This window comes from Haliotis rufescens, unplaced genomic scaffold (genome assembly GCF_023055435.1).
Source record: "Haliotis rufescens isolate VD_foot unplaced genomic scaffold, xgHalRufe1.0.p SCAF_9, whole genome shotgun sequence".
NCBI lineage: Eukaryota > Metazoa > Mollusca > Gastropoda > Lepetellida > Haliotidae > Haliotis > Haliotis rufescens.
In genome coordinates, this window is record NW_025964383.1 from 1,801,525 (window position 1) to 1,825,497 (window position 23,973).

Consider the following 23,973-nt stretch of genomic DNA (forward strand, 5'->3'; position numbering starts at 1 on the left):
GCCAGTCTCTTCAATACACCTACATCTAACACCAAGAGCCAGACAGTCTTCTGAATACACCTACATCTAACACCATGAGCCAGCCAGTCTCTTGAATACTCCTACATCTAACACCAAGAGCCAGACAGCCTCTTGAATACACCTACATCTAACACCAAGAGCCAGACAGTCTCCTGAATACACCTACATCTAACACCATGAGCCAGCCAGTCTCCTGAATACACCTACATCTAACACCAAGAGCCAGACAGTCTCCTGAATACACCTACATCTAACACCAAGAGCCAGACAGCCTCTTGAATACACCTACATCTAACACCAAGAGCCAGACAGTCTCTTGAATACACCTACATTTAACGCCAAGCGCCAGACAGTCTCCTGAATACACCTACATCTAACACTAAGAGCCAGACAGTCTCCTGAATACACCTACATCTAACACCAAGAGCCAGCCAGTCTCTTGAATACACCTACATCTAACATTAAGAGCAAGACAGTCTCCTGAATACACCTACATCTAACATCAAGAGCCAGACAGTCTCCTGAATACACCTACATTTAACGCCAAGCGCCAGACAGTCTCCTGAATACACCTACATCTAACACCAAGAGCCAGACAGTCTCTTGAATACACCTACATCTAACATTAAGAGCAAGACAGTCTCCTGAATACACCTACATCTAACATCAAGAGCCAGACAGTCTCCTGAATACACCTACATTTAACGCCAAGCGCCAGACAGTCTCCCGAATACACCTACATCTAACACTAAGAGCCAGACAGTCTCCTGAATACACCTACATCTAATACCAAGAGCCAGCCAGTCTCCTGAATACACCTACATCTAACACTAAGAGCCAGACAGTCTCCTGAATACACCTACATCTAACACCAAGAGCCAGCCAGTCTCTTGAATACACCTACATCTAACACTAAGAGCCAGACAGTCTCCTGAATACACCTACATCTAACACCAAGAGCCAGACAGTCTCCTGAATACACCTACATCTAACACCAAGAGCCAGCCAGTCTCTTGAATACACCTACATCTAACACTAAGAGCCAGACAGTCTCTTGAATACACCTACATCTAACACCAAGAGCCAGACAGTCTCCTGAATAAACCTACATCTAACACCATGAGCCAGCCAGTCTCTTGAATATACCTACATCTAACACCATGAGCCAGCCAGTCTCCTGAATACACCTACATCTAACACCAAGAGCCAGACAGCCTCTTGAATACACCTACATCTAACACCAAGAGCCAGACAGTCTCTTGAATACACCTACATCTAACACCATGAGCCAGCCAGTCTCCTGAATACACCTACATCTAACACCAAGAGCCAGACAGTCTCCTGAATACACCTACATCTAACACCAAGAGCCAGACAGTCTCCTGTATACACCTACATCTAACACCAAGAGCCAGCCAGTCTCTTGAATACACCTACATCTAACACCATGAGCCAGCCAGTCTCTTGAATACACCTACATCTAACACCATGAGCCAGCCAGTCTCTTGAATACACCTACATCTAACACCAAGAGCCAGCCAGTCTCCTGAATACACCTACATCTAACACCAAGAGCCAGACAGTCTCCTGAATACACCTACATCTAACACCAAGAGCCAGCCAGTCTCCTGAATACACCTACATCCAACACCAAGAGCCAGCCAGTCTCCCGAATACACCTACATCTAACACCAAGAGCCAGGGGGGTTGGAGAGAAGGAGCTACATGTTAACTAACTATGCTGGGGGTTAGAGAGAAGGGGCTACATGTTAACTAACTATGCTTGGGGTTGGAGAGAAGGAGCTACATGTTAACTAACTATGCTGGGGGTTAGAGAGAAGGGGCTACATGTTAACTAACTATGCTTGGGGTTGGAGAGAAGGGGCTACATGTTAACTCACTAGGCTGGGGGTTGGGGAGAAGGGGCTACATGTTAACTAACTATGCTGGGGGTTAGAGAGAAGGGGCTACATGTTAACTAACTATGCTTGGGGTTGGAGAGAAGGGGCTACATGTTAACTCACTAGGCTGGGGGTTGGGGAGAAGGGGCTACATGTTAACTAACAAGGCTGGGGGTTGGAGAGAAGGGTCTACATGTTAACTCACTAGGCTGGGGGTTGGAGAGAAGGGTCTACATGTTAACTAACAAGGCTGGGGGTTGGAGAGAAGGGTCTACATGTTAACTCACTAGGCTGGGGGTTAGAGAGAAGGGGCTACATGTTAACTCACTAGGCTGGGGGTTGGAGAGAGGGGGCTACATGTTAACTAACTAGGCTGGGGGTTGGAGAGAAGGGGCTACATGTTAACTCACTAGGCTGGGGGTGGGGAGAAGGGGCTACATGTTAACTAACAAGGCTGGGGGTTGGAGAGAAGGGGCTACATGTTAACTAACTAGGCTGGGGGTTGGAGAGAAGGGGCTACAATTTGGGTTTCCTGTTTTCTGTTGGAAGTTACACACTGTTTATTGCCTGGTAACTTGATACCCATGTCTGGGTACAGGCAGTTAGGACGAGACTACAGACCTACCAACAATACAGGTCTGGTCTACTTGTAATCACAACTTCACTTACACAATGTCACAGGATACCATATCACCTAATTGCTATATTTTCGTAACCGAACTGTCTGCCCTTACTCTTACCTCAAATAAATAAAACACACAAGTAAAGTGAATGTTGTGTCCTGCTGCAGTCAGCTATACTGTGGCCTGTGAAAGCAGTGCTTGACAGCACTAGCAACCAAAGAGTCATCAGGAGATGACATATCTCCTCTCCACACACACACACACACACACACACACACACCCACACCCCAACCCCCAGGTGCAATTCAGAAATGGAGCTTGGCAATATTTACTGGTCAGACCTTCATACAAACACTGTAAGTATGTGCAGGACCACATGTCTGCGTGAGTGCGTGCAGGACCACATGTCTGCGTGCGTGCGTGCAGGACCACATGTCTGCGTGAGTGCGTGCAGGACCACATGTCTGCGTGCGTGCGTGCAGGACCACATGTCTGCGTGAGTGCGTGCAGGACCACATGTCTGCGTGCGTGCGTGCAGGACCACATGTCTGCGTGAGTGCGTGCAGGACCACATGTCTGCGTGAGTGCGTGCAGGACCACATGTCTGCGTGAGTGCGTGCAGGACCACATGTCTGCGTGAGTGCGTGCAGGACCACATGTCTGCGTGAGTGCGTGCAGGACCACATGTCTGCGTGAGTGCGTGCAGGACCACATGTCTGCGTGCGTGCGTGCAGGACCACATGTCTGCGTGAGTGCGTGCAGGACCACATGTCTGCGTGAGTGCGTGCAGGACCACATGTCTGCGTGAGTGCGTGCAGGACCACATGTCTGCGTGAGTGCGTGCAGGACCACATGTCTGCGTGAGTGCGTGCAGGACCACATGTCTGCGTGCGTGCGTGCAGGACCACATGTCTGCGTGAGTGCGTGCAGGACCACATGTCTGCGTGCGTGCGTGCAGGACCACATGTCTGCGTGAGTGCGTGCAGGACCACATGTCTGCGTGAGTGCGTGCAGGACCACATGTCTGCGTGAGTGCGTGCAGGACCACATGTCTGCGTGAGTGCGTGCAGGACCACATGTCTGCGTGAGTGCGTGCAGGACCACATGTCTGCGTGAGTGCGTGCAGGACCACATGTCTGCGTGCGTGCGTGCAGGACCACATGTCTGCGTGAGTGCGTGCAGGACCACATGTCTGCGTGAGTGCGTGCAGGACCACATGTCTGCGTGAGTGCGTGCAGGACCACATGTCTGCGTGAGTGCGTGCAGGACCACATGTCTGCGTGAGTGCGTGCAGGACCACATGTCTGCGTGAGTGCGTGCAGGACCACATGTCTGCGTGCGTGCGTGCAGGACCACATGTCTGCGTGCGTGCGTGCAGGACCACATGTCTGCGTGAGTGCGTGCAGGACCACATGTCTGCGTGAGTGCGTGCAGGACCACATGTCTGCGTGAGTGCGTGCAGGACCACATGTCTGCGTGAGTGCGTGCAGGACCACATGTCTGCGTGAGTGCGTGCAGGACCACATGTCTGCGTGCGTGCGTGCAGGACCACATGTCTGCGTGAGTGCGTGCAGGACCACATGTCTGCGTGAGTGCGTGCAGGACCACATGTCTGCGTGAGTGCGTGCAGGACCACATGTCTGCGTGAGTGCGTGCAGGACCACATGTCTGCGTGAGTGCGTGCAGGACCACATGTCTGCGTGAGTGCGTGCAGGACCACATGTCTGCGTGCGTGCGTGCAGGACCACATGTCTGCGTGCGTGCGTGCAGGACCACATGTCTGCGTGAGTGCGTGCAGGACCACATGTCTGCGTGAGTGCGTGCAGGACCACATGTCTGCGTGCGTGCGTGCAGGACCACATGTCTGCGTGCGTGCGTGCAGGACCACATGTCTGCGTGCGTGCATGCGTGCAGGACCACATGTCTGGGTGAGTGCGTGCAGGACCACATGTCTGCGTGAGTGCGTGCAGGACCACATGTCTGCGTGCATGTGTGCGTGCATGCGTGCGTGCATGGAAATAATATTACATGACTTCTGATGTATGATATCGTACATCAAACATCTTCATGTCTCTTTTAGAGGTGAGCACAATTAGTATTGGCCTTCCACAGCAAAATAAACATGTCTCTGTTTCTCAGTTACTTCCTGGTTTTGATCAAAGAACTGCCAGTTTCTCAGGAAACTTGCACTAAGTGCTGTGTAACCCTCACAAACTTGTTACTTTATACCACCAAATATTCTCTTATTCATTCAGACTTGGACATTAACACCTTTTATTATCATCATGTAAGATTGTCACTCCTCTGTCCTTTACTGAAACCAACTGATTTAAAGCACTGCCACAACCTTAGAAACTGCCCCCATCAATGACACTTAGTAACGCTGAGGCCGCCAACACACTGAAACTCATTACCATTTGAAACCTATGTGTGTAAAAAGTCAGGTCAGCTCTATGGAAGTACTCAAGCATTACAATCTGTAATTAACATGAAATGCCAATACTCTACCATGCAAATTGCTTGAGAACTACCATCTTCAAATGGCTTCTAATCAGCACAAGTGGCTTAGAACCTCAACACTCTCACTGAATTAATTGCCAAGCAAGTCATTGCTCCAACATTAGAAAGCTGTGTGAATCAGAGCACCCCATAGCCCACATCATTCATACCGCTTCTCTGTATTGTCATACATGTATACAATACATGAATACTGCCAAGCATTGATATCACCACTTTCTTTGTAGCAAGTGACATACACATTTAAAAGCCTCCTAACAAAATCAGTACCATATGTGTAAGACATGAATTATGACTTGTTTGTACAGAACATGTCACAGTTGAGTACAGAACACAGTAAGTTTGCTGCTGAGAGGTATATTCACAGCAGTATTTCAAATATGCCATTCGGTATTCACAGAATTTGAGATGGAATGATCAACGATTATGATGGCTGTAATGTGGTGTTCTATGAGATATATATTGCTACTTATAGCTGGTTACAGCATCACCGACATCCTGGGAGAACCTGACCATCTGTACCATCACACAACACAGCAGCAGGCAACCTCACACATTCATAATCAATTGGGTTATTTCTATCCACATAATGACATGAATACATCATACAGCACTGGACTACAGCACTGGACTACAGCACTGGACTACACAGTGGACTACAGCCCACCAGGGTCCGAAAACTATGCTATCCCGTCAGCCCAAGGCTAGTACATCTTTGTAAGGACTAGTAAAAGAGATGGAAAGGTAGCCCGGCTGGCTAGTGTATTTATAATTGAGTGACACAACAAAGTAAATGTAAAGGGTCTTTGGGATCCATCATACACAACACTCACAGCATGGTGCTAGAAGTAAACAGCAGGGTATGTTGCATGAAAATCTTGATTCAACATTCACGTTTCTACAATCAGAGACAACATAATAGGAACAGAATTCAGAACGAGTTAAGCTCTAAGCATTGAATGTGAACTATGCTTGTCGTAAAAGGCGACTAACGGGATCGGGTGGTCAGGCTCGCTGACTTGGTTGATGCATGTCATCGATCCCAATTGCATGGATCGATGCTCATGATATTAATCACTGGACTGTCTGGTCCAGACTCGATTATTTACAGACCGCCATCATATAGCTAAAATATTGCTGAGTGCGACGTTAAACAACAAACCAACAACCATTGAATGTGAATATGTACAACAATCTAAATCTCTTATTTCTCCTAAGTCCAGTTTTCAATCAACAAAAACGGGAAAGTAACATTGTGTTGTTTGGTTATATTACTGGACAGAAATTAATGGCATAGCTACCTGGGATTATTGTTTTTATAATTAGAACTTATCGACTGTCATAGTGTTCAATTAATAATAAAGCTATAAATATTATGTCCGACAATTATTATCATTCCCTACTTGTCATTCAGGTCTATTAGAAACTGTTTGTAGGTGAATGAAAAAACCCACTGTAATTGCTGCAAGATAAGAGGCTCTAAGACTTGTACCTATGCCCAAATTGCAACTAGCATGATTGCATCTGAAAATCATTTTGTGGTGCAATCCCACGATCCCACCTGACCATTCATTTGAAAATATTTATGTTAAAAATCATTATGTCAAAAGGTTTTCATGGCTAGTGTGTCCTAAGACTTGATTATTATGAGTGATTACTAGCCCTTGAGTCTTGTGCCACAAATATCCAGTTGTCTTAACCCCCTGGATGCCACAGGGACATATATGTCCCTCCTCTACAACCCTCACTTTGAAGTCAAATAAAATTCAAAATACATCACCCACACAGATATACTTCAGTTTTGAATAAAGTGGGAAATTCCCTTTTCTGTGATATCATCCACTGGCATTTTGGGCCAAGCAAAAGTACTGAAAATGACCTCTGATCTCATTAAAATAAGATCTTAGTTCTTGCTTCCGCTAAACAAAGATCTGAGGACATCCCATTAGGGGTTACGTCAGAACGACCTTTCATCCAACCAATCACAGCGTCGCTTACCAGATCATGAAAGTGACAGTCAGAATTCGATTTCTAATCATACAGCCTCGAAAACTATAAAACGGGGTATCCGAACGATAGTTACAGGCGTAACGACTGAATCTATACAATCTAGACCATATATATTAGCCAATCAATACTGTTCTTTTGTTCAGGTTTCAAATTTTTAAGCGAGAATTTGTCAAAATATCTTTCGAAGTGCCAATTTGAAATTAGTGCCATAAAGCACAAGAAAGCTGCCTTCTGACTGGTTAATGTCGACTTCTTATCAGTAATTCCTTTGGTCGGTCAGAGTTTGCGAAAGGTCGGTCTGACGTGACCCAAAATGCCATTTTGTAAAAGTCGGTCACCGGTAGTGATGTCATACGTCAACATTGTTGTAAATTATTTGGTAATTCCTTTAAGGTGAAGGTCCTTGAATGAGATCACTGTGCCAAGCTGTTTACAGTTTTACTTACGATGTACATTTTACCTGTCTTTTATAAATTTTTTCACACAATTAATTTCACTTTGGATATTTGTCAATGTTCAAAATGATATCATACGTAAATTTAGGCCACAACACGTATGAACGGACCTTGGATAATCTCCTGTTTGCTTGAACATTGTTTACATAAGAATTGATAGGTTTATAGTGTCAAATACGATATTTCTTTCCTTTGGACAAGTGTTACAAGATGAAGTGTAAATGTAACTGCAGCATGTACGTATTTCTTGGGATGTGTTATAGTCAATATTCAATAGTCATTATTCATTCAAGTTCATATAACCAATGTCCATGAATAGCCGTTTCATTATATTTTACAACTAAAACAGAATATATTACTTTAACAAAATGGATAATATTTTTCGTTAAAATATATGCACCCATTTCTGAAAGAATTGTCTTGGTCTTGAATTGTTTTTTATGTCGTAGGCAACACAGAACTGTGATATCTAACGATTTGCAAGGTGCGCGTTAGTCACAAACAATTTACGAATTATTCCTCTCGTTTTGCATTATATAATCAATGGGTTCATTCTTTTTTCAATATTGTGATCACATGATATTAAACTGTTTACTTTATTTCTCCAGGAATTATAAAATGTATGAAAATAAAACCCATGCCATGTACCCCGTTGGTTCAACCTTATACGATTATACTGATAATTCTTTACCAATAGAGCTTTCTTCACATCTTTTATTGTGTAATTCTGAGACGAGATGAAGAGAAATAATAACATAATAATGAACAAATATATGTCCAATATTGAATATAATTTTGGTTGTTTTGAAATATTCTTTTGGGTATTTCATTATTAAATTGATGCCAAACAGGTGTCTTGTCCAATTAAGATACACGATAAACTATCTAATTGATTATATGTTCAAGACATTATTTACTTGGTGAAAGCAGTCATTTTATGTTGTGTAGAAATAGTGTCAAATTTCGTTTTACACATCGAAATTTTCCACACAATGAACGAAAATTAGGGGAGATATATATTAATCAAAATACCAGTGTCATCTTTCTCCAACGTTATCAAAGACATAAAACCAGCCATGACATCAAACAGAATGGTGTTATTTTTTTTGTATTTCATTACATTTGAGGATAAGGCTAGCCCTCCATAATAATGATGCAACCTTAGTCAAATTACACTTACACATTCAGGAGAATTTTGGATTCTAAGGACTAAGTTATAGGTTAGATTGGGCCATCCATTTCTCTATTACCTATGAAGTACGATTTAATCATTTCTTACGGGTTTCGTTTATAACTAAACGTATACAGTTTCAATATCGATATTTGTGTTGGAATAGTTTGGTTCCTCGTGAATAAAACACCACAAAAATATATTGTCCTTACCCACAGCTAATTCTCACCAAGTGACCTGAGTTACAATAAACTGATGTTAAGCATAGTGGAATTATGCCCCCTTTTCTTTGTACGTGCATAACCTCTCTGTCGCCTTTTGACGTCGTAGAGAAAAATCATTTTTTGCCACTTACGGCATGCTATTTTTGGCATTGAATGTATGTCGTTATAAATATGCATATAACTCCATTTGATATGTGGTTATGTCGTTCAGATATTAGGTTGTATTTTGTTCGCTCACAGTTTCCGTAAAGCTTCTAAATTAAAAAATCGTCTCACAGTACTTTTATCGGTGTAGGATAAAAAGCGGAGAAATATACTGTTTTTCAACGCAGAATAAATTCTTGGACAACATTTAGAAGTGCCTTTTTTTAATACCGGTTTAATATTTGCAGTTTAATTTACACCATCAAATAGGAAATTTAATATTCTCCACCACTGCGTAATTTTATAGCCAGAAGAAGATCCAGTGCCGCATGAGCGCAATTCTCGCACAACCTTCACTTGTCTGATCTTAGAAAAATGTGCGTCAGAAAAAAACTCGGCATCCAGAGGGTTAAGCTGCAGGCCACTGGGGAACCAGGAACACAGTTGTCCCCAGTTCCTATGTTTGTATGTGGCACATGGCCAATCTTTTATCCTCCTTATTCCTACCCTGACCACCTGGTATTGTGTCCAGACTTACAGGACACCATGACATAGCTGGAGTACGGCTGGCTGTGGTGTAACACAACATTCACACACATTCCTCTCAGACGGGGTACAACGGCCTGCCAAGTCAGCAAGTCATTGGCTGGAACTGGACTTACCATGAGTCTCCAAGGAAACAGAAACACTATTCCTCCTTCATTATGTCAACACAACAATAAAATCTTAAAATTTAAACTAACAAGAAAATGGTGTCAAACAGTGACATGTTCAGTAACCAAACTTATGCCACAATGATGACTTTTCCCACCTTTGCTATAAGGCCCATTTGTTGCTTGTAAGCTTTTCCACCTTCCAAGTTAGAGAATTCCTGAGCGACATTCTGTAACACAGAGTCTGTGGTGTCAATTTTGGGTGGTCGTCCCATTGGGAAGTAAAATTTGGGAATATTGGCACTACTGTGAACACTAGTCCTTGGTGTTGGCAAGTCACGCCTCTTGGGCTTATTCTCCTTGTCCTCTGTCGAGTGGGGCACAATGACTGGACGGCTGTTCGACTCTGTGTCTTTCTCGCGTGGATGTTCATCTCGTAATATGCTCTGCAGGCTGTCTTCTTTCGCATTGGACACAGCTGGCTGCAAAAACAAAGCGCCATTTACTTAGTTGTCAATAATTAAATCTTAATCTCAGTTTATCTGGTACAAAGGAAACATTACACCGAGTTGGATGATAACCGTCACTAAAACATGGATATTGTTCAGCACCCAAAGATCCATTTATGATATTCATATGAAGTGGTGCCATTTTATGAAATATACAAATGATAGAATTATAATTCACGAAACATTCATGACCTAGTTTCATTCTCAGGGGGAACAAGGCTCAATTACCGCTCACAATAATGCGATGATTAGTGAGTGAGTTGGGTATAGCGTCGCTTTGAACAGTACTCCAGTTATATCACAGTGTGTCAGCTTGATGTCGGAGGAAAACCCCGAAAGTGATGCAGATATCAGGTGTTGATCACATTGGTGAAAACCACGATATAAACCTAGAAATATAATCAGGGCATACCATGATTTCAAACCCACAATCATAGGTTTCAGGTGTGCCCAACGGACACAACTCTAACGTGATAATTAACCTGTGTTCAGTGATACAATGCCAAAAAGACATGGACACAACTAACCCATAACAGACAGAAGGCAGTCTTTATGTTGTAAGTGATATGAGCTTTGAAACTCCATCAATAATAATTTTCAAAAATAATTTTGTCATATTTTGTGCAGAACTAAGCAAGTATTTATCCAATCTATTCGAACCCTGTATCTTCACATGTTTGGGACAATTCTCTGACAACTAAGGTTCGTTTAAAGGCATCGATAGCGGTAATCTGATCATGGTTGCTGTAAATAACAGTGTCTCAGTGCCCAATTTCTCCGAAATTAATGTAAATGATATTGAATGAAATTTTGAAAATATATAACATATTTTACAACCATAAGTCCAGGTATACAATGAACACATCTTTAAACCCAAATAGGGAAATAATAGGATTAAATTGTCAAAACATCATATCAGTGCAAAACTTGAGTTTATTAAAAATGTATGTAAATGTATGCCATGTAATTGCTTAGGTTTAAACATTTCAGTGATATTTTATGTGAAGCAAACAAGCAACACATCTCGACAATGCCACTTATAGCCTAATGTCTTGGATGACAGTCGCAAAAGGGGACTTGGCAAACTAACATGAGTAACGCTACAGCATGGCTTGCATATATTCCACTTTGCATATCTTGCTTTCATAAATAAACACTCTTTTGATTTATTTCATAAATATTCGATTCCAGTGACCAAAAATAACAAATTCAATTCATAAATGGCTACAGTTTAATTCATCGAATACGAAAGTGAATCGTAACAGCCCTAGTAAATGGTCACAACCTTCTTGTCTGCACGTTAGTGAACAGTGACAACCATCTTGTCTCCACACGTCAGTGAACGGTGACATCCATCTTGTCTGCACACGTCAGTGAACAGTGACAACCATCTTGTCTGCACACGTCAGTGAATGGTGACAACCATCTTGTCTGCACACGTCAGTGAACGGTGACAACCGTCTTGACTGCACGCCAGTGAACTGTGACAACCATCTTGTCTGCACGTATCAGTGGACAGTGACATCCATTTTGTCTGCACGTCAGTGAACTGTGACAACCATCTTGTCTGCACATGTCAGTGAATGGTGACAACCATCTTGTCTGCACATGTCAGTGAACTGTGACAACCATCTTGTCTGCACACGTCAGTGAATAATGACAACCATCTTGTCTGCACGTTAGTGAACAGTGACAACCATCTTGTCTCCACATGTCAGTGAATGGTGACAACGATCTTGTCTGCACACGTCAGTGAACTGTGACAACGATCTTGTCTGCACGTCAGTAAACGGTGACAACCATCTTGTCTGCACATGTCAGTGAATAGTGACAATCATCTTGTCTGCACATCAGTGAACTGTGACAACGATCTTGTCTGCACATGTCAGTGAACTGTCTGCACGTCAGTGAAACGGGACAACCATCTTATCTGCACGTCAGTGAACGTAATTGATCAGTTGTACTGTATTAAGCTTGTGTTTGGGACAGGAATAATTTGTACATAACAGATAGATGGGTTTAAAGCAGAACTATGGTTGTCACTGTTCATTTAAGAATTGACTTTACTATGGTTTATCATTTATGGAGGTATAACTATAAACATAAAACAAGTATGCGCAATTGTACTGAAGTAAAGTTTTATAAGTTAGTCAACAGTAATATTGTCACAGACTGCTTGTTTTTTCATTAACTCAATACACTGTAGACAACACAAAATCAGTGACCTCATTCAGCTCAGGGATGCATCACAAGCCTGGTGTCCACTCTACAGACAGTGAGGATGCAGTAGTCCACCACTGGGACTGTGGCATAATCTTTTTTTTGTTTTATGTGAACATAAACACATAAAGCCTTGCCTAGTTTGCCAATCAAATGCCATGCAATCACTGATAATTTATTTTTTTCACTGTTTCACTTGTCTGATGTGCAGTTCACTGACGTGCATACGAAAGTGAATCGTAACAGCCCTAGTAAATGGTCACAACCTTCTTGTCTGCACGTTAGTGAACAGTGACAACCATCTTGTCTCCACACGTCAGTGAACGGTGACATCCATCTTGTCTGCACACGTCAGTGAACAGTGACAACCATCTTGTCTGCACACGTCAGTGAATGGTGACAACCATCTTGTCTGCACACGTCAGTGAACGGTGACAACCGTCTTGACTGCACGCCAGTGAACTGTGACAACCATCTTGTCTGCACGTATCAGTGGACAGTGACATCCATTTTGTCTGCACGTCAGTGAACTGTGACAACCATCTTGTCTGCACATGTCAGTGAATGGTGACAACCATCTTGTCTGCACACGTCAGTGAACTGTGACAACCATCTTGTCTGCACACGTCAGTGAATAATGACAACCATCTTGTCTGCACGTTAGTGAACAGTGACAACCATCTTGTCTCCACATGTCAGTGAATGGTGACAACGATCTTGTCTGCACGTCAGTAAACGGTGACAACCATCTTGTCTGCACATGTCAGTGAATAGTGACAATCATCTTGTCTGCACATCAGTGAACTGTGACAACCATCTTGTCTGCACATTAGTGACCAGTGACAACCATCTTGTCTGCACATCAGTGAACTGTGACAACCATCTTGTCTGCACACGTCAGTGAATAGTGACAACCATCTTGTCTGCACGTTAGTGAACTGTGACAACGATCTTGTCTGCACGTTAGTGAACTGTGACAACCATCTTGTCTGCACGTCAGTGAACTGTGACAACCATCTTGTCTGCACGTCAGTGAACTGGGACAACCATCTTATCTGCACACGTCAGTGAACTGTGACAACGATCTTGTCTGCACATCAGTAAACTGTGACAACGATCTTGTCTGCACATGTCAGTGAACTGTGACAACGATCTTGTCTGCACGTCAGTGAAATGGGACAACCATCTTATCTGCACGTCAGTGAACTGTGACAACGATCTTGTCTGCACATCAGTAAACTGTGACAAGGATCTTGTCTGCACATGTCAGTGAACTGTGACAACGATCTTGTCTGCACATCAGTAAACTGCGACAACGATCTAGTCTGCACATGTCAGTGAACTGTGACACGATCTTGTCTGCACGTCAGTGAACTGTGACAACGATCTTGTCTGCACATCAGTGAACTGTGACAACGATCTTGTCTGCACATGTCAGTGAACTGTGACGACGATCTTGTCTGCACGTCAGTGAACTGTGACAACCATCATGTCTGCACATGTCAGTGAACTGTGACAACGATCTTGTCTGCATGTCAGTGAACTGTGACAACGATCTTGTCTGCACATCAGTGAACTGTGACAACGATCTTGTCTGCACATGTCAGTGAACTGTGACAACGATCTTGTCTGCACGTCAGTGAACTGCACATCAGACAAGTGAAACAGTGAAAAAAATAAATTATCAGTGATTGCATGGCATTTGATTGGCAAACTAGGCAAGGCTTTATGTGTTTATGTTCACATAAAACAAAAAAAAGATTATGCCACAGTCCCAGTGGTGGACTACTGCATCCTCACTGTCTGTAGAGTGGACACCAGGCTTGTGATGCATCCCTGAGCTGAATGAGGTCACTGATTTTGTGTTGTCTACAGTGTATTGAGTTAATGAAAAAACAAGCAGTCTGTGACAATATTACTGTTGACTAACTTATAAAACTTTACTTCAGTACAATTGCGCATACTTGTTTTATGTTTATAGTTATACCTCCATAAATGATAAACCATAGTAAAGTCAATTCTTAAATGAACAGTGACAACCATAGTTCTGCTTTAAACCCATCTATCTGTTATGTACAAATTATTCCTGTCCCAAACACAAGCTTAATACAGTACAACTGATCAATTAAAGAGACCTGCACTGAAGCTCGAAATGTAAATTCTTATGCACAGCATTAGTGTTCACAAACATTGCTTGAGCTTGCCCCTGCATTGTGCATGAGTCCGATCAGCATGATGATCCAAATAACTGGTCATATTTCATAGCTTTCACAAAAGGATTCCAAAAGTGGACTTGATGGTGATCATTTAAGAATCCCCCATAGAAAACTGTTAAGTTTAACAGCAGAAAAGAACTATGATGACTCATGTAGCTGAATGAGCAAGAAAAGTTCAAAGTTCCACCACACATCTCCTCCTCCTCCTCCTCCCCCTCCTCCACCAGTGCTGGGGCTCCACGCATATCTGGCAGGTCAGTGCTGCAGCATCACAGTCTGGCAGTCACACTTCCAACATTACACACTGGTTACACAACATGAAACGTCAAGCATTTGGATGTTCCACACCAGGAACAACTGAATATACACATGCGGCAATAATAAGGATTGTAATATCTTCCTGAAACAAAGACTGTAAAAACTTCTACGATATACAATTTTACAAAGCAATTAATGAAGTATAAAACTATTAAAGCATAAATGTAATGACAAAAACTTACAATAGGGCTCCAGATAACGTTTTGAGCCATTCATTTACTCACAAGTTATCATTCACATTGGGTATTGATAGTGTTTACTCCGTTGGGTCTTATTGGCTATTTTTACACCAATTAGTTGACATATTTAAAAAATAATTCTGCTAATATACTGTTTCAGGTTACTTTTGTTTTGTGTGCTACCCTAAGTGTGTAACATGTTGCATCAACGCACAACAGGGATATACATATCTTATTAACCATAGGCGAGCCACAGCACTTTGTTTATGCATTACACACTGCAGTAGACTGGGGTTGTTATGTACATGTAGTGTTGTTATACTACTGGGTTGTCTTTTCTAATTTGCATGCATATTTGTATGCAAGCTACTTAAAATTAATTGGGTAATTTTGCAAATTTTAGGCAAATACAAAGCTCATCTGGAGCTCGGTTACAATATAGCCTTCACTATGTCACATGTCAGTTGAACAGGAGGCACCCATGCAGGGTCACATTGGATAAAAACAATCCAATACACAATATGTCTTCTGTGTAAAAAAAACTTTAACATACAAACTAAAGCTTTACTAGTACTAGTACCCTGAATAAAATAGGAACCATACGTCATAATGGCCAATTGGATTTTGGAGAGTGACTCTTACTGACCATGTTGACATAGTGTTGACATAAACTGCAGTACCTACACTCTGATGCACTCTGAATGACTAACTTGAGTGACAGCAACAAGTGGCCAAACATTTGACTGACTTGTGGCCTAAATGTTGGATCAATCAAGTTGAGGGCCCCATTGTGAGTTGGCTTCATCAGCCCAGCTCTTTCTCCTCCACCTCATTATAAGGCTGGCCCCTACAGTCTGGACCTGTCCATTACAGATTGGTGCAACTTTAAGCTGCACAACCTAATTCCCTGCCGATGATGAATCAGACACTTGGTCCCTAACATGGTACCACCAGGAGGAATAGGATTTCAGTTTTCAATAAGACATTATGAATTAATTTTACGTTAATTTTAGCATTACATAAACAACTAAAATTCTCACTGGCCACTTCTGAAGTCCACATAATCAACCTTTACAGGTGGATAAAATTAATGGAGCTGAATAAATATTAAAAGAATTAAAATGTTGAAAGAAAAACTGTAACATGAAACGGTGTATCCTGCTGATATTCATTGTTTCCTTCTTACACCAAACAAGAGCAATAATATATTACAAAGACTTTCACAACGATACTTTTTCATGTGCAGCAAGTAAATGTTTTGATGCAGTCAGAAAGTGAATACAATGTGTTACAACGCCTACAATCACCACCACATCTGGAAAGTGCAGAGGTGAAACAGGCCTCTAATCTCAAAGGTCAGCTAGGGTCAGCCACGGCTACAGTGATGAAGCTGAGGGCAATGTTACAGAAAGTGTTGGCCATCTTACACCAAACACAGCCCCACACCCTGTCCACTGTAATGGCAATATTTACTGGTCAGCCCAGACCTTCATACAAACACTGTAAGTATGTGCAGGACCACCGGATGGCTGTCTATAGGGTAGGGGAGGGGGGTCCTGATGACCACCAACATGTGTGTGTGTGTGTGATATGCAAGATAGTGCACCAATATGTGTGTGTGTGTGTGTGATATGCAAGATAGTGCACCAATATGTGTGTGTGTGTGTGTGTGTGTGTGAGATATGCAAGATAGTGCACCAATATGTGCGTGTGTGGTATGCAAGATAGTGCACCAATATGTGTGTGTGTGTGTGTGTGTGTGTGTGTGTGTGTGTGTGTGTGTGTGTGTGTGTGTGTGTGTGAGATATGCAAGATAGTGCACCAATATGTGTGTGTGTGTGTGTGTGTGTGTGAGAGAGAGATATGCAAGATAGTGCACCAATATGTGTGTGTGTGATATGCAAGATAGTGCACCAATGTGTGTGTGTGTGTGTGTGTGTGCGTGTGTCTGTCTGTGTGTGTGTGTCTGTTTGTGTCTATGTGTTTCTGTCTGTGTGCATGTGTCTGTTCCTGTGTCTGTCTGTGTGCATATGTGTGTGTATGTGTGTCCGTCTGTCTGAGTGTCTGTCTGTTCCTGTGTCTGTCTGTGTGCATGTCTGTGTTCCTGTGTCTGTGTGCATGTATGTGTGGCTGTGTGTTCCTCTGTCTGTCTGTCAGTCTGAGTGCATGTGTGTCTATCTGTCTGTCTCTTTGTGTGATTGTCTGTATGTGTGTGCCTCTCTGTCCGTGTGTGTCCGTGTGTGTCTGTGTGCATGTGTGTGTCTGTCTGTTTGTGTGTTTGTGTGTGAGTGTGTGTGTGTGTGTGTGTGGCTGTGTGTTCGTGTCTGTCTGTGTATATGTGGCTGTGTGTTACTGTGTCCATGTGTGTGTTACTGTGTCCATGTGTGTGTGGCTGTGTGTGTCTTTGTGTTTGTGTCTGAGTGTGTGTGTGTGTTGAACGAGGTTTATTATGTGCAAACTTTCACTGAAGAATAATTATGTTACACAAAATTTTAATTATAAATATTATTGATACACAAACAGGATTATGTAGAATGAAAAGCACAGTGGCAATAGATTACTGCTGCATGTATAAAGCCATGTGTCCTGGTGCGGACTGCTGCTAACAGCTCCCAGTCTGCTGCAGTGAAATATGCACTCTAGATGACACTAACTGATGACTTATTCCTTCATGAAATATGAGAAGTCTGACTTCAAGCTCACAACCTACAATGTCAGAAAACAGTAGAACCAATTACCCCCCTTCCCCTTCAAGCAATATCACCCCTCTGCTCCAATTTCACTTTCTTCACCCCAAAAACACCTCAAACAGTTCAGCTACAGCCAGTGCCAAATACCAAATCTCACCAAACACAAGGTGCGGTGGAAACTAACATAAGTTCCTGCAAGCCTATCCTGTCCAATCACTGATGGTAAACTGAAGACTGCAGGACTAAATTCACATACTACAACAAAACCACACAAACCACAAAACCTAATCCTTACAAGAAAACTCTAGGTATCTGGGAATACATCCAATATAATCACCAATGTTTTCAAATCTGAGGAGAGTGCAAGTCTACTCCAACCTCCTCAAGACTGTATGGCTTTAACAGAGGCTCTAGCACCTAGTGATACCACGGAAGGCAGGCATGTAGACCCACAAGTAACACAACACAGTCACACACACACACACACTCACGCAAGGCTCAAAATAGATGCATGAAGATATTCTTGTCTGCCACCAAACTTTGAACTACAAGACCTCTGTATCAGTAATGTATTACATTCAGTACATGGAAACCATAAAGATCTACAGATATCCAGCTTTAAAATGGATAATAACCATGATAATTACAGCTCAACAATATGAAATCTGGAGCCATGTCCTTTAAATTATCTTGTCAAACATCAAAGAGCCATGATTAAAACTGGGCATTTGGAGTATGTCAAACCGAACACAGGCAGGTGTAATTCTCTTGGAAACTTTGTTTCACTTCACCCTCCAGGAAAGATATTTCAGGACTGTTATCAGTTGGACTTGGGTCACCAAAATGCCATGAAGAGCACGAAGCAATTACAGCACAGGAATCTCAAGACATGCACCCATGATTCACATCACAATAATTAGGTGCAGGCAGGATGCAAAGAACATTATCTGCCTTTTTAAATGAATGGATCCACACAACATGCTCACTAATTCTTGGTAAACCTATTCATGATTTATTCTGGGAGTAAAGCAATCCTGAATATCAAGGGGTTGACTTGATAGTTGGTTTACCATAGTTTCAGATTGGTTCATATTCTTAGAAACTGACTGGGGACAAATCAGTTGACATCTTTATATGACTTTATTGCAAAGGCTTTAGATGAAGGTAAGGAAGTCAGAGCCGTATTTAGTGACGTAAGTAAAGCTTTTGATAAAGTTTGGCACAAAGGAATAATTTATAAGCTACATCATTATGGTATCTGTGGAAATGTATTGAGATGGTTTGATAGTTACTTAGAGAATCAATATCAAAAGGTAGTTATAAATGGCTATAGCTAATATCCAAAATCTGTCTTGGCAGGATTATTGTTTATTATCTATATCAATGACATTTTTGAAGGAATAAATAGTAATATAAGACTTTTTGCTGATGACACATCTTTGCATGTGATCATAGAAGATCCTGATATAGCTGCTCGTGATCTCAATAATGACTAAGGCAGAATTTCAGAATGGGCTGCTAGATGGCAAGTTAAATTTAGTCCCGAAAAAACTGAATCTATTCAATTTACCCGTAAAGTAAACCCTAGTCGCAAACCTAACTTACATATGAATGGTACAGAAATCAAAGATGTACAAAGTCATAAGCACCTTGGTATTACTTTACGAAGTAATTGTACGTAGAAAATGCACATTGATGATATTGCAAGGAAATGTTGTCCTCTGATTAATTGTTTAAGATGTTATAAATATCATCTATCCCGAACTACCTTAGAAAGTTAATAGAAATTATGTACAAATCATTTATTTTACCAATTTTTGATTATTGTTGTCATATTTGGGACAACTGTATGAACAATGAACAAGCAAACTTATTGGAAAAATTACACTTAGATGTTTACCAATCCATTTTTACACTTTTGTGAAAATAAATATGTTAAAACCAAACTGACTGGTTGGGGGACAAATGGTTAATTGGAGCCCTGAGTTGATCAGTAAAAACCTTTTATAACCATTGGTATTTCTTAACATTCTCAGTGAAATTTCATGACTTATAATTGCCTTAAGTATGAAATAAACAAAGGTTCATTTTGAGCAGAGTGGCCCATGCTTCATTGTAACTTCTAAACTATAATTAAACTCCATCCTTCAATTTGTTAGGTAGCCTGACCACCCTATCCAAGTTGGTCTCACCATATGACAAGGTCCTGTCTGGGGACCTATTCTAAGCTTGGTGGACCTGGGGGTCCAATGAAAAACCATGTGCATATCTTTAAAGGAAATAACATGTTCTTTTCTAAAGATACCAACACTAGTAAAGTCATCCCCAGTAAGGAACAGTAAATACTTATTTTACTGCATATTGTGATGACGCCAAACAAGGGTACATGGGTCAGAGTGTCCTGACATGGGCCCACTTGCACAAAGGGATCTTAGCGCTAAGATGATCGTAACTACCATACTTTAACATAGGCTTACAAGAGTCATAGCACTAAGATCCCTTTGTGCAAGGGGGCCCTGGTCAGTACAGGCAAGGGTGGGGTGTTATCACTGTTATACTAGGCCCAGATCCAATGTGCTGACTCCTGCAGGGCACAGGGCACAGGGCACAGGGCACAGTGGCTTGCAAAGGGTGAGATTGGATAGGAAATCTTTTCTTGTAAATCAAGCAGACATTCAGAGACATAAACAACACATGCAGAGGTGATTTTCACACTGACCTAAAATGACCTAGAAACAATGTTATAGGGACTTGGGAGATTTGTGCTTTTGAGATGCTGTGTGCAATATTTTCCCTGTGAGATAGTGTTGTTTTGACAGCAAGCTAATGCGAATGTACAATATGACATATCAGTCTCCATAACACAACAGGCAAACAACAATGAAGAATTGTAGTCCAACTTCCTTATTCCTTCTCAGCATTGGACACAATAATACTTATATGCTGAACCTCAAACTACTCAACTTGTTTACATTTCCCATACATTACTTGTAAGAAGTTACAGAAAAATCAGTTTGACAAGATGTATTGATTAACAATGTGACTAACTAGAGATCTGTGGTCCAGTAGAGTTCAGAGGTGACTGTGTCAACGCACATGGGCACTCCGACTACTTCTTTAAAAACCTGACTTGATCAGGTCCCAAAAAGACAACCAACACTTTCAGGTGAAGAGAATGGGAGAACTTTTGGAGCATATGTGGAATTTTGAACAACGGTACATCCTACAACAAGCAGTATAAACCCCAGGGTGAGGATGAGGGTGAGTGTGCGGGTGAGAGAGCGCCTCCTCTATTCCTAGCCACATCCTGTGTTGTGTATAAACAAGGATAACAGGTGATCTTATCCTCCCATCATTAATTTACAATCTTCAAACATATCTGATTCTGTCTGGAAGGGATATTGCTCAGGGGGTTGTAAAGTTCATTAAAGATTTATGATAGCCATCATGGCTGATATTTGTTGACACAAAGTATTACACTTTCAGATTTAATCTGAAGCAAAGATATGACTCTCTTAATGCATATAGTGTTATGGATATCTGTCATATCCTAATGCACCTATCCGGTTATATATAGTCACTACCATGCCGACAATGCTTTCAAAAACTCAATCCCCATTTCAAAGAACCATGATGACACTGAGCTATGCTTGTTGTTTCTCCTAAACATTTACCCAAATTTGTCATACCTATATACTTACATCTACCCATATTTTAATCTCCAATCTGAAGCCAACATCCCTCAAGTGCTCTTCTCCTGACACTCCCTCTACCACCCAGCACCTTTCTGTTCTCTCCCCTCCCTGACACTTCCTCCTCCCCACCCCCTCCTCCACCACCCAGCCCCTTTCTGTTCTCTCCCCTCCCTGACACTTCCTCCTGCTCAACCCCGACTACACCACCCAGCACCTTTCTGTTCTCTCCCCTCCCTGACAATTCCTCCTCTTCACCCCCAACTACACCACCCAGCACCTTTCTGTTCTCTCCCCTCCCAGACACTCCATCCTCTTCACCCCTAACTACACCACCCAGCACCTTTCTGTTCTCTCCCCTCTCTGACACTTCCTCCTCTTCACCCCCTCCTCCACCACCCAGCACCTTTCTGTTCTCTCCCCTCCCTGACACTCCCTCCTCCTCACCCCCAACTACACCACCCAGCACCTTTCTGTTCTCTCCCCTCCCTGACACTTCCTCCTCCTCACCCCCAACTACACCACCCAGCACGTTTCCGTTCTCTCCCCTCCCTGACACTCCCTCCTCTTCACCCCCAACTACACCACCCAGCACCTTTCTGTTCTCTCCCCTCCCTGACACTTCTTCCTCCTCACCCCCAACTACACCACCCAGCACGTTTCCGTTCTCTCCCCTCCCTGACACTTCCTCCTCCTCACCCCCAACTACACCACCCAGCACCTTTCTGTTCTCTCCCCTCCCTGACACTTCCTCCTCCTCACCCCCAACTACACCACCCAGCACGTTTCCGTTCTCTCCCCTCCCTGACACTTCCTCCTCCTCACCCCCAACTACACCACCCAGCACCTTTCTGTTCTCTCCCCTCCCTGACACTCCCTCCTCTTCACCCCCAACTACACCACCCAGCACCTTTCTGTTCTCTCCCCTCCCTGACACTTCCTCCTCCTCACCCCCAACTACACCACCCAGCACCTTTCCGTTCTCTCCCCTCCCTGACACTCCCTCCTCCTCACCCCCAACTACACCACCCAGCACGTTTCCGTTCTCTCCCCTCCCTGACACTTCCTTCTCCTCACCCCCAACTACACCACCCAGCACCTTTCTGTTCTCTCCCCTCCCTGACACTTCCTCCTCTTCACCCCTTACTACACCACCCAGCACCTTTCTGTTCTCTCCCCTCCCTGACACTTCCTCCTCCTCACCCCCAACTACACCATCCAGCACCTTTCTGTTCTCTCCCCTCCCTGACACTTCCTCCTCCTCACCCCCAACTACACCACCCAGCACGTTTCCGTTCTCTCCCCTCCCTGACACTTCCTCCTCCTCACCCCCAACTACACCACCCAGCACCTTTCTGTTCTCTCCCCTCCCTGACACTTCTTCCTCCTCACCCCCAACTACACCACCCAGCACGTTTCCGTTCTCTCCCCTCCCTGACACTTCCTCCTCCTCACCCCCAACTACACCACCCAGCACCTTTCTGTTCTCTCCCCTCCCTGACACTTCCTCCTCCTCACCCCCAACTACACCACCCAGCACGTTTCCGTTCTCTCCCCTCCCTGACACTTCCTCCTCCTCACCCCCAACTACACCACCCAGCACCTTTCTGTTCTCTCCCCTCCCTGACACTCCCTCCTCTTCACCCCCAACTACACCACCCAGCACGTTTCCGTTCTCTCCCCTCCCTGACACTTCCTTCTCCTCACCCCCAACTACACCACCCAGCACCTTTCTGTTCTCTCCCCTCCCTGACACTTCCTCATCCTCACCCCCAACTACACCACCCAGCACCTTTCTGTTCTCTCCCCTCCCTGACACTCCCTCCTCTTCACCCCCAACTTCACCACCCAGCACCTTTCTGTTCTCTCCCCTCCCTGACACTTCCTCCTCCTCAACCCCAACTACACCACCCAGCACCTTTCTGTTCTCTCCCCTCCCTGACACTTCCTCCTCTTCACCCCCAACTACACCACCCAGCACCTTTCTGTTCTCTCCCCTCCCTGACACTCCCTCCTCTTCACCCCTAACTACACCACCAAGCACCTTTCTGTTCTCTCCCCTCCCTGACACTTCCTCCTCCTCATCCCCAACTACACCACCCAGCACCTTTCTGTAATCTCCCCTCCCTGACACTTCCTCCTCCTCACCCCCAACTACACCACCCAGCACGTTTTCATTCTCTCCCCTCCCTGACACTTCCTCCTCCTCACCCCCAACTACACCACCCAGCACCTTTCTGTTCTCTCCCCTCCCTGACACTTCCTCCTCCTCACCCCCAACTACACCACCCAGTACGTTTCCGTTCTCTCCCCTCCCTGACACTTCCTCCTCCTCACCCCCAACTACACCACCCAGCACCTTTCTGTTCTCTCCCCTCCCTGACACTCCCTCCTCTTCACCCCTTACTACACCACCCAGCACCTTTCTGT

The 23,973-nt window shown here is 43.5% G+C and overlaps 1 protein-coding gene across 14 annotated transcripts in view; it reads right to left on the reverse strand.

Annotated features, from left to right (window-relative positions):
• Positions 1 to 23,973, reverse strand: part of LOC124110383 (serine/threonine-protein phosphatase 2A regulatory subunit B'' subunit beta-like) — a 119,600-nt gene that overhangs the window by 36,222 nt on the left and 59,405 nt on the right. For all 14 annotated transcript variants that reach the window (XR_007219684.1, XR_007219687.1, XR_007219686.1 and 11 more), the window contains one exon: positions 9,878 to 10,201. Coding sequence is in view for 6 of the 14 variants with exons in the window: in XM_048391229.1 (XP_048247186.1) it covers positions 9,878 to 10,201 (324 nt within the window). In the remaining 8 variants the exon portion in view is untranslated. The remainder of the gene's footprint in view (positions 1 to 9,877; positions 10,202 to 23,973) is intronic.